Below are 12205 nucleotides of genomic sequence, written 5' to 3' on the forward strand. Positions count from 1 at the left end.
TATCTAAGTGCCTCACAGTCTTTAATGTATTCTCTTCACAACACCCTGTGAAGTATGATATCCATTTTACAAACAAGGAACTGAGGTACAAGGCTAATCTAAGATCACAGAAGTGTGCAGGGAATTAAACGCTGGCCTACTGAGTCCCAAGGCACCCTAATTACCGGACCATCCTTCCTCTCCAATCCTATGCAGAAGAAAAGAGAGAAAAGAGTCACCATAAATGGAAAGACCAAGGACAGCAGAAAAGGGGGACGAATAAAGTTTGAAGTAACCACTATATTTGCAGGGTCCCACCTTGCTAAGCACTGACCCGCCGCACACACTGGTACTGTACTGGGGGCTGTAGCTGGGTGTCAGTGAACTCTAGTTAAACTGGCAAAACATTAAACATGCATCCGATGAAGTGAGCTGTAGCTCAGGAAAGCTCATGCTCAAATAAACTGGTTAGTCTCTAAGGTGCCACAAGTACTCCTTTTCTTTTTGCGAATACAGACTAACACGGCTGTTACTCTGAAACTAGTTAAACTGGGTTTCCCTGTATTGCCTACAGGTGATGTTAAGCACTCTCTGGTTTCCGGCCCTGGCGCCTGCTCCCAGGGACAGGAGAGCCTCGCCCAGCGCAGCTTTCCCCTAGCGATCCTTCTTCTCCGGCTTTTCCCTGTGTCACTCATACCGGCCGCCGCCCCCACCGGGGGCCAGGAGCCGCCTGAGGCGAGAGGGGGGGACACGGCACGGGCTGGTCCTTCCCCTCCGCGAGCAGCCCCGCCCGCGGCAGCTCTCCCACCCGTCACCGCGGCGGCTTCCCCCGCTCGCCTGGCCCAGCCCAGCGGCCGGCTCCGTTGCTCAGGGAGGGGAGCGACGCCCCGCCCAGCCCGTGGCCAGGGCGCCCGGGCCAGGGGGAGCCGCCCTTCCCTTTCCCGCTGCGCTCACTGGCTGCTCCTGCCGGGCTTGCCCAGGCTCTGCCTCCCCGCTCGGCTCTGGTCTCTCCTTCCGCCTGCCTGGCTGCGTCCCCGGCCCGCTTCCCGCCGCCACCATGTTTCGGTTCCTGCGGGGCGCGCTGCTCCCCGGGGCTGCCTGCCAGGAAGCCAACAATAATAGCTCCAGGTACGAGAACCTCTTCAAGAAGCTGGACCTCAATGAAGACGGGAGAGTGGACATCGCCGAGCTCCATGTGGGCCTTAAAGCCCTGGGCATCCCCCTGGGCAGAGATGCAGAAGAGGTAGGGGCTGGGTGGGGCTGGGGCCGGGATGTGTGTGAGAGGAGGTGAATCCTGTGAAAAAACGCTGGGCTTTGAGGCCGTGAGCAGCAGGCTCTGGCCTTTGCAGTAGTGAGTGCGATGTCCCCAGTGACCACTCGCCTCTGGCCGGTGTGCAGAACGGGGCCCAGCGTGCCCAGGAGACTGTCTACGCTACAGAGTTTTGTTGGCAAAAGGCAGCTTTTTGTCAACAAACCAGTGGATGAAGGTGTACACACTGCAAGGCTCCTCCCGCGGGCAAAACCCTCCTGCTTTGCCAACAAAATAAAATCATCTTGATGAGAGGCGTAGCGCTTTTTGCGGCAAAGTTAGTTGGACAAAGTGTCAGTGTAGACACCACGCTTGGTTTCCATCCTGTAAGTGGCCTCCAGGAGGTATCCTACAATGCCCATCCTGACCACTCTGGTCAGCAGTTTGAACTCTGATGCCCTGCACCAAGGTACACCGGCAATCCCTCCCCCCTGCTCTTAAAGCCAGCTGATTTGTTTGCTCTCTTGCCCATTTCAGATCCCTTCTGCCCTGCAGTGGGGTACAAGGCCGAACCCATTAGAAGAAGCAGGCCATATAACCAAAATGGAGCTACATTTCAGAAGGAATTTTGCTACATTTAGATATATCTTGTATAAGAAGGGCTAGATCCTCCTCCCATCTGTGTTAGTGCAAATCAGGAGTAACTCATTTGAAGTCAGTGGAATTACAATAGTCTAGGTGAAAGGAGAGACAGGCTTAAAATATGCAAACCTTTTTGTCAGAGTTCCAGTGGGAAACAATTTTGTTTTTCCTTTTAATATGTCTAATTTAGATCTCTTAGGCCAGACAGATTTTTAAATAAAGTGCCAGGACTGCTCGAGTTGTTAGCTCTTTATAACCCCAATCCTGCAAATGGATCTGCATTTCAGTGGGACTCTGTGCTGTCATAGTGGTATGCTTGTGTGCATCTAGTTCAGGACTGAGTGTTTAATTCCTTAGTATACAGCTTTTATAGTAGGAACTATCATGTAGGCTCTCTGTAAGGCTGTAAATAGATTAAATGTCCTGAGTCAAAATTTTATTAATAGCTTGGCAGTTGGTAATTCTGTGGGCAGTTGGTCTTGGTCTTGCTCACAGTGGTATCTCGCAGGCCTTTCTTGCATGATATCTGGTAGCACATTCCAGGCCCAGCATAATAATGAGAATGAATTGCTGATTTTGGCCCTGGCTGCACAATCTGCATCTCTCTGCTTGCATTATCTGAGTCATGGCAGTGTAAGTTCCTCTTGGGCACCAGGTAAGAAAAGTTTTAGCACTTCAGCCTCGGTGTCAGAGAGGTGTAACATTAGCACTGGCTACTGAAGAGGAGATGCAAGTAGAAATGATTGGCCTGTGCCTGGGCAATGGAGAGTTAAAATACTTTTTTTAGTTTATATGTTTTTAGGACACATTCCATGACTCCACACACACACAACCCCAAAACATTCATACTTCACTGTGTTATGGTGTTCTTGTTGGCCCATTGCACTTGCATGCCCTTTACTGTCAGTGATATAATTTCATTTATGAACATAAAAATCTGACTATATTACAGAAATACCAGGGCCAGATTCTTGGCTGGTGAAAATCACCCTAGCTGCACTGAGTTTCATATTGCTATTCGGAGTTACACCAGGTGATAATCTGGTCCCATATAGATGTAAAAAGGAAACTCCTATTTATTACTCTCTTTTAGCCACGGCTAGGGGTATATTGTGAAATGGCTTATCATACATAATTCTATGGATAAGAATCATCTATGGTAAGGTGATTTTGTTCTGAGAAGGCAACATGTGGTCCAAAGTATGAGACTTTTAATTAGATCTCTTTGTTAGCCAAAGCTGGTGAGATTGGCCTTACTAGGATAGCTAATCTTAAAAGTTTGCATTTGTTTTTATTATCTTCAATTTGTATTGACTTTCCAAATTTGCTATCAAACCTGAGATTAGTTTGGCAAGATAAATAGCTCTATACACTGTCACATACACAGTACAGTAACTCCTCACTTAATGTTGTAGCTATGTTCCTGAAAAATGTGACTTTAAGCAAAATGATGTTAAGCGAATCCAATTTCCCCATAAGAATTAATGTAAATGGGGAGGAGGGGGTGTTTTGGTTCCAGGGAATTTTTTTTTGGCCAGACAAAAGCATTATCTATATTTTAAACAATTTTAAACAAGCAATTTAATACAGGTATTAAACAGGCTGGCAGCCCTACTATCAGCTCTCCTATGCCCCCGGCATCCGGCGGCTGTCCGAATTTAGAGACCATATGCTGACATGCTCACTCTCCTCCAACACATACACTCTCACATACACTCTACCTCCATTCTTACATGCTCCCTCAACACATGCTTTATCTCGTCCCCTTCACCCACTCCCTGTCGCACACTCTCCTCCCCGCCACCCACTTCAGTTGAAAAAGTGGCTGGCAATCTAATAGGATGCCCATGGAATGATGGGATTAAGAAACCTGCGTCGTGTGATGTTGTACCTGCCCCATGAGGCATTGCAAACCTTTCCCAAAGCACCCTGCAGGCAGTTGCATAGTGGGATAGCTACCCACAATGCACTGATCAGGCATAAACATGAGGGAGAGAGAGGAGCCTCTCACCCGGCACCTCCCACCCGCCAGTGGACCCTGAGGAGCTGCGCCTTCCCCCTGCTCCTCCTGCCTGCGGCAATCAGCTGTCTTGCGGGGTTCAGGAGGCTGGGGGGAGGAGCAAGGACGCAGCGCAGAGCCTCCCCCTCCCTCCCTCCCCTGCCTCCTGCCACGGCAATCAGCTGGTTAGCGGCGTTCATCCGCAGGGTCCGCCGGCGGGTGGTAGGCGCTGGGAGGGGGGCGTGTACGGGGGCTGCCATCTGTGGACAAAGCAGGCGGCCAAATGACGTTATAGGGGAGCGTTGCACAACTTTAAACTTTAAAAGGTTCACCATTTTTCTGTAATGGAGCAGGGACGTAAGATCGAAACAATGTTAAGCGAGAGGGCGTTAAGTAGGGAGTTACCATATATCTCAGACTTCTATGTAACACGGGGAGGGCAAACTATGGCCTGTGGGCTGGATCTGGCCCGTCAGGGCTTTCAGTAGGGCTCCCTGCCTGCCCTGGCCCCGCGCCGCTCCCGGAAGCAGCCCCTGGTGGCAGTGGCGGGGCAGAGGGCTCTGTGAACTGCCCTCACCTGCAGGCACCACCTCCCGCAGCTCCCTTTGGCCGGGAACAGGGAACCGTGGCCAATGGGAACTTTGGGGGTGGTACCTGCAGGCGAGGGCAGCATGCGGCAGAGCTGTCTGCCCCACCCCACCACCAGGAGCCATGACTGGACATGCAGGCCACTTTCAGGAGTGGCACAGGGCCAGGGCAGGCAGGGAGCCTGCTTCAACCCTACTGCACCCCACTGCCACCCCAGAGTCGCTCGAGGTAAGCGGTGTCGGGCCAGAGTCCGAACCCCTCCTACACGCCAACCCCCTGCCTTGAGCCCCCTGCCGCACTGCTCCTGCACCCCAACCCCCTGCCCTGAGCTCCCTGCTGCACCCCTCCTGCACCCCAACCTCCTGCCCTGAGCCCCCTCCTACACACCACACCCCCTCCCACACCCCGCACTCCCTCCCGCACCCCAACCCCCTACCCCAGCCCTACATTCATGGCCCTGCATACAATTTCCTCACTCAGATGTGGCCCTTGGGCCGAATAGTTTGCCCACCCCTGATGTAACATAACCATAGTGTAACGTGCATTTCTCTCATTTTTATTATGTGAAATAAATATTTTGTTTTTTAATAATGCCATGCATTATTGATTTGGACTCCACTTATGGAAATAAACTGGTGTGTGTGCACGCGTGCACACTTATCCTACAAAGGGGATGGGAAACCAAGACAAAGTGGCCTAATGATGATATTACATATAGTATGTATTCTTAAAACTCATCACTTTCAAGCTGATCTTGAATAAATAAAAGATTACTTAAAGGAGCTTTTAGCTTCTTGACTGTCCTTGGTATTCATTCATATTCTATATTGTCATTACCCAAGGCATATATTAATATTCATACAGGAAAAAAACACAGGAAGTGCACTTTTGAGACGGAAACATGTCATATGGCCTCCAAATCAGAGGGATTGATTTTGTTTTCAGCTGTGAGGGTGCAGATCCAGAGCAGGTTCACCAAAGTGAATGCATGACTCAGTTTTTACAAAAAGAAAAGGAGTACTTGTGGCACCTTAGAGACTAACACGGCTGTTCCTCTGAAACCTATCAGTTTTTACAGGCAGCAGCCATTGCCCACATGTTTCAGAGTAACAGCCGTGTTAGTCTGTCTTTGCAAAAAGAAAAGGAGTACTTGTGGCACCTTAGAGACTAACCAATTTATTTGAGCATGAGCTTTCGTGAGCTACAGCTCACTTCATCGAATGCATACCGTGGAAACTGCAGTAGACATTATATACACACAGAGACCATGAAACAATACCCCCTCCCACCCCACTGTCCTGCTGGTAATAGCTTATCTAAAGTGATCATCAAGTTGGGCCATTTCCAGCACAAATCCAGGTTTTCTCACCCTCCGCCCCCCCCCCCCACGCAAACTCACTCTCCTGCTGGTAATAGCCCATCCAAAGTGACCACTCTCTTCACACATGGTATCTTGAATGTCTCCAGGAAGACTTCTTATGTGGATTGGAGCCTTGCAACATCCATTGTTTGTTATATGCTTCTTGATTGGGCACTGAACTTGCAAATTCCTTTCTAAAGAAGCTGACCAAATGCCTTACTAAGGTTATTTAAAATCAGACAAGTATACAGCCAATATTCATAACTCCGAATACAACAATTTCACATACATACAAATAGGATGAATATATGCAGTAGATCATAACCTTTACATAGATATGTTACATGGCATATATAGCATAAAATGTATTCCAGTTATGTCATATATACATTCATAAGCATATTTCCATAAAGCCTTATGGGGGGGCACCATCACACCTACCTACTGCACTGAAAACCCTGGGAGTCAAAATGCCATTTCTAAGGTTATAAGTAAAATAGTTTTATCATGGTAACCTCCTAATAATTGTGTCAGTCTCTCCAATTTTGCTGGGTAACTTTTACATATGGAAAAGCTGAACCAAATGTAGAGATTGAGAATCTCTCTGCTAAGTACTGCTCAGTTACATCAGTGTAAATTGGAAATAAATCCATTGAAATCAGTGGAGTTACCTGGATTTACAGTGATGTGACTGAGAGCAGAAATTGTCTTCCCTTCCTTTAGTTGCTACAAAATTAAAAAACAAAACAGAACCAGAAAAACTGTACCTTCCATGAGCCATGCCATGCATGCAAGGGTTGGAAATACATATGGAATGCACTCAATTTCCTGTATGTTCATTGTTTTAAACTTAGGCTACTTCTACAGTACAGCCTATGTCAGCAAAATGTATGTTGCTCAGGGGTGTGAACATTCCACCCCTCTGAGTGACACAGGATACACTGACATAAGCATTCATGGGCACAGCGAGAGAGCTTCTCCCTACACCTTGGGCATGTCTAGGCTACAAAATTATTTCAACCTAAGTTACGTCAGCATACAGCTGCCGCAGTAATTAAATTGCATTTGCAAGCCCATCCTATGCTCATTCTCTCACCAACATAGCTTATGCTGCTTACAGAGGTGGTTATTTTTTTTTTATGCCTACAGGAGATCTCTGTCCCATCAGCATAGAGCGTCTTCACCAGATGCGCTAGAGCTGTGTAGCTGTAGTGGTGCAGCTCTGCTGCTGCAGTGCTGTTTGTATAGACAGATCCTTACTCTGCAAATAGCGTGAATCAGAAATGGCTTAAGGCTATCTTCAGAGAGCCACAGGCAGCCTCACCTCCAGCTCTTTTCCTGTGTTTAGGTAGCTACTCAGTTTCATCTGCCCTTTTCCGAGTCTAAACAAAGTAGAATTGTCTTGTTCTGGTGCCTTGCTTCACTTCAAGTCTTGGTCTACCCTACAAATGTAGGTTGGTATAACTATGTCCCTCAGGGATGTGTACCAGTCCAACCTGAGGGACATGGTTATACCGACATAACCCTCAGTGTAGACAGTGCTATGTCAGCAGGAGGGCTTCTCCTGTCAACATAGCTACTGCCTCTCAGGGAGGTGGAGTACCTATGCTGATGGGAGAAGCTCTCCCATTCGTGTAGATAGCATCTTTTCTAAGCACTACGGAGGCACAGCTGCACTGATGTAGACAAGCTCTAAGGCCTGGTCAACCCTTCCCACAATACACTTCACTACATATACAAGCGCTAGCAACATACAGTGCTAAACTGCTTACCCGAGGGGTGGGTGGGTGGGTGGGGGGGCACAGTTATATTGTAATAGGAGCTGCCTGAGCTGAGTGCCACCTGTATCCGGCACCCTATACCTCCTCCCGCACCATAACCTGCTGCCCCTAGCCCCCTCCTGCACCCAAATTCTCTCCCAGAGCCCACACTCCACACCCACTCTTGCACCCCAACCCCCTGCCGACCCCGCTCCAACCGGAGTATAAACTGGAATTTCAATAATGTCGGTTTATAGATCTTTCCGTTTGGTGAAGTGCCGGATAAAACAGCTTTTACTGTAATTAGGTCGATGCAGTATCAGTGTAGACTCTGCATTGCTTATAGCGACTTCTACCGGCTTTCAGAAGCTGTCCCACAATGCACTGCAGTGACAGTATAGTCTGTACAAGCACTCCTGATGAGGACATGCACTGCCGACAGAAGGAGAGCATAGTGTGGATGTGCAAAAGCGATATAATTAATGTGACGGCTGTATGCTGATGTAATTTAGGTCAACATAATTTTGTAGTGTAGATATGCCCAAGGTGTAGACAAACCTTCTATCTGATGCTGCATATGTTACACTACAAGCAGCACTGCAAATTTCATCCAACCTGGTGCTGTTTTTGAAGTCATCCATAAAAATATTGTTCGATTTTTTTTACACTCTTTTACTAGCAAATTTCTTCATGAAACTGGATCTTGCTAGTAAAATTAGAAGTCTGAATGATAATGGTCTGTATCTGTGGGTACAGAAACACACACTCACAATATCCTTCAGTAAAGGATGACAGAAATGCTGAGTAAGGAAATGTTAATGCGATATTGAAAAGACAGCTATCTTCATTATTTCCAAATTTTGCTTGGAGGATAGATTAATTGTATTAGAGACATGATACATTTATTGAAAAAGGAAAATAATTCAAATGCCTTTGACGCAACAACTTTGAAAAAATTTAAAGGACCAGATTGTCATTGAATTTTATTACTTCCTCCTTGCACAAAAATCCTAATGTTATTCCTGACTAACACTACTTGTCTGCAGAGAAGTCCTATTACATACTAACATGACCCAAGTTTAGTGCTGTTTTATCTCTGTGAACTAACTCTGGCTGTGTGGTTATTTGCAGCTGTGCTGGCTAATTTTATACCTACATAAATATTATTTCAGTGGTGTGCACAATGTACTCAATTTTATCCAAATGTATGTGGGGAAGTAGTCCTTGCCCTTACAGTCTTGCAATCTTTGCAATTCTGCAAAGACTTTTGTGGGTGTTTAGTTCTGCTGAAATAAATGGCACTAAATTCAGTGCATAAAATTAAGTGCACATATAAGTCTTTGCTGGATTGGGGCCTATGAAAAGATGGTAAATCTCATGGTTCATGGTGTAAGTTTCTTCTTGAACCATTCAAGTAGTTAATTTCCCTTTTATATTAAAGCATTATGTAATTGGCCTCTTGCATAAAAGGAGTGATAGAGTATCTGGATTCTTCTAAAGAAGCATCAGATAAAGGTCACTGTCGATTTTGAGATAATGAACTATATGGTATGCTCTGGTATTTCCTCTTTCCCTGTCTTCTCATTCAACTTTATTCAGTTCCAATATTTGATCGAACATTCTGGCAAGTGAAATAACATTGTAGGTATATGAGTATTTATGTGCACAGCCCTTAAAGATAAATTATTCTATCTCACAAAATGATCCCATAGATCACACTAATAAAAACATGATGAGTTGATGGTCTGCTTGTCCTTCATCTTGTCAATTTGCAACAGACCAAACCCAGACTTCTTAAAAATTGGAAATGTGCATATATACAAAAGGCTGCCAGAATGTCACTGATTATAGTTTGTAGTATATGCTTCTTCCCAGAATCAAGTAGAGGCACAGATCACATTACAAAGTTGCACAAAAGCCAAATGGACACACTATTTCAAGTCAAACAAAGAGGAAATGCAATATGGCCACAGTATCATATGGCTTTCCATAGACAGCATTAATTATAATAATACCATTAATGCACAGTCATTCTGAATAGTGGAAAAAATCCTTTTGCAGAGTAGCAAAAGGAAAATAGATACTTATTTCTTTTTTAAATGAGAGAGAGAAACTTGGGCCAGATCCTCAGCTGGTTTAAGTTAGTGTAGCTCCAGTGATCTGATCTATTCAGAATACACGGAAGGTGTTAAACTAGCAACCCATAAATAGTGCATTTACATGTCGAGTTCTATTTTTGTTCATCTCATCATATTGCATATCAGTCTTTGTGATAAAGCTGAAGATGGACAAGAATTTTCAGGTGTTAGTTTTCAGAATGATAGCAGATTATTCGGATGTTTGTTATATATCTAGATAAGACTGGTGAGATGTTATCAGATTGAATATTCAAAGTTCCAGTGACAGTTTATGGTCTGGGTTGAAGTACTTTTATTTAAAATCATATTTTGACATAATGGGCCTGATACTCATTTACACTAAGGGTATATCTACACTTAACCCTGCTGTAGCACTTCAGTGTAGCCACTCTCTACAGTGATGGGAGAAGTTAATTGATCTCCACAAGAGGCAGTAGCTAAGTCAACAGAAGAATTCTTCTGTCGACTTAAGCACTATCTATACCAGGAGTTAGGTCTGCTTAACTATGTTCTTCAAGGGTGTGGATTTTTCCTAAGAGATACAGCTGGATCAGCTTCACTTTTTATTTTTGACTTGGCCTAAGGCCCCTTTACATAGCTGGGACAGTGTAACGGGGCCTTAAGGTGGGAGTAAATTACATTTATACCCACATGAAGGCCCCTTTACACTTTCAAAGTGATGTAAAGGAGCCTTGGTATAAATGAGAATCAGGCCCAATGATATTTACCTCTCAGCAATTGGTTTGCACTAATATCCACATTTTATCAAGTAAATGATTTTTCTTTTATGCCCTGAAAATAAACCAGCAAGTGACCCGAAGTCCAGTTTTAGTTCTAAATACCTCTTTCCTAGACCTGAAAACATTACAGAACATTGAAATGTATATAACATAAAAAGTACAAAAACAAAAAATTATTTAGAAATATTTTCAGCTAAACCAAACATTTTGAGGTTTGCATTTTCTTTAGTTCTGTTCCTTTTGTCTGAGAGGAGGTTTAAATGCATAATTATAGCTCCATATTTATTAATGCATAGCTAAGTCTGTATATAATCTGATAATTGTCTATTTTAAGTGTCTTAAAATGCCACAAAGCTAGTGTGTGTGTGTGTAATCAGATTGAAACTTGTCATAGATGTTTCTAGTGTAGAAAGCATTTCCCCCTTTTATTTCAGCTATTAAAAAAGCAACCTCCTACCCCGCCCCTAAAAGCCACATAAATGTCACATAGTTTTGTTATTAATTTCAGTTAATTTTCTTGATTTCTTAATTTTCTTGGTGAAGTAAGCAGCGTTTTAGGCCAAATTAATCTAAATTAGTGCCTCTTCATTATGATGTAACCTGGATAATAACATTTCAGAAGTGACTGTAGCTGCAGCAACTGCTTGAACAGAAATTTGGACAGCTTTCCAAAAGCAGACGGTAACTACATTTTGAATCCATATATTACAGAGTTTACCCATGAAGTTCCTCACACATTTCTCTCTCAATTCCCCCCTATAGAATCATAAAATATCAGGGTTGGAAGGGACCTCAGGAGGTCATCTAGTCCAACCCCCTGCTCAAAGCAGGACCAATCCCCAATTCTTACCCCAAATCCCTAAATGGCCCCCTCAAGGATTGAATTGACAACCTTGGGTTTAGCAGGCCAATGCTCAAACCACTGAGCTATCCCTCTCCCCTATGTTCCATTCAAATTGTATGACTGTGATCTATTTCCTTAGTTCTTCCATTCTTGCGTCCTTCTTCCAAGCCAGATAAGTCTTCTGTTGCTCTGAATGTCAGCTGTCTCATTCCCCTTCTCTGTTCATAGATACTCTTTTTAGTAACTAAATATTGATTAATGAGTAATGAAATTGCAACCATTAATTCTCTTCAAACCTGCAACAGAGGGCATAGAAGGTCCCAAACCTTACCATAACCAATGTCTTATTTTGTAAACTTCAGTGATCCAAAATCACAAATGTTTCCTCAGTAATAATCTGATTTTAGTTTTCATAGGATATGCAGATTAATTAAAATGAAATAATTTTGATGACCATCAAAGCCTGCCATATGCAGCAGGCCCCGAGTCTCCATTAAAAAGATATATAAAGTGTGCTTATCATCCTTAAGCCTCAGAAAAGTGAAAATTAATCTTTATGTACATTTGGGTTTCATTGGTTTTTGGTTCTATGTTTAAGTAATGCTTGATGGTAAGGTCAGGATTTTATGAAAGAATGTCATAAGTGATTATAACTCTTCCTCTTGCTCCAGCTCATAGCAACAGAAATTGGGCCACATGGACCCCAAGTCAGCAAAGCTCTTATACATGTGGTTAACTTCTTTGCTGAATCATGGTTTTGAGTCAGCACAAATGGGCCCAATCCATTGGAAAACTGTTGATTCTAATCCATCCAAGACTTGTAAATTGAGGATGATTCTAGGTTTGTCTACATGGGGACACTCAGGAAAAATTAATCCAAATTAGCTAAAGGTGTGAATTAAAACT

At 44.2% G+C, this 12205-nt stretch overlaps 1 protein-coding gene across 2 annotated transcripts in view; it reads left to right on the plus strand.

The window, feature by feature from the left end:
- The first annotated feature begins 815 nt into the window (after positions 1-815).
- The window catches only part of SLC25A24 (solute carrier family 25 member 24), a 40196-nt gene continuing 28806 nt past the window's right edge, over positions 816-12205 (plus strand). Inside the window, exon 1 of one of the 2 annotated variants that reach the window (XM_073356845.1) lies at positions 816-1222. In XM_073356845.1, the coding sequence (XP_073212946.1) occupies positions 1037-1222 (186 nt within the window). In that variant the 5' untranslated portion in view covers positions 816-1036. The remainder of the gene's footprint in view (positions 1223-12205) is intronic. The other variant, XM_073356844.1, reaches the window with a different exon arrangement.

The sequence above is a fragment of the Lepidochelys kempii genome, chromosome 8 (genome assembly GCF_965140265.1).
Source record: "Lepidochelys kempii isolate rLepKem1 chromosome 8, rLepKem1.hap2, whole genome shotgun sequence".
NCBI lineage: Eukaryota > Metazoa > Chordata > Testudines > Cheloniidae > Lepidochelys > Lepidochelys kempii.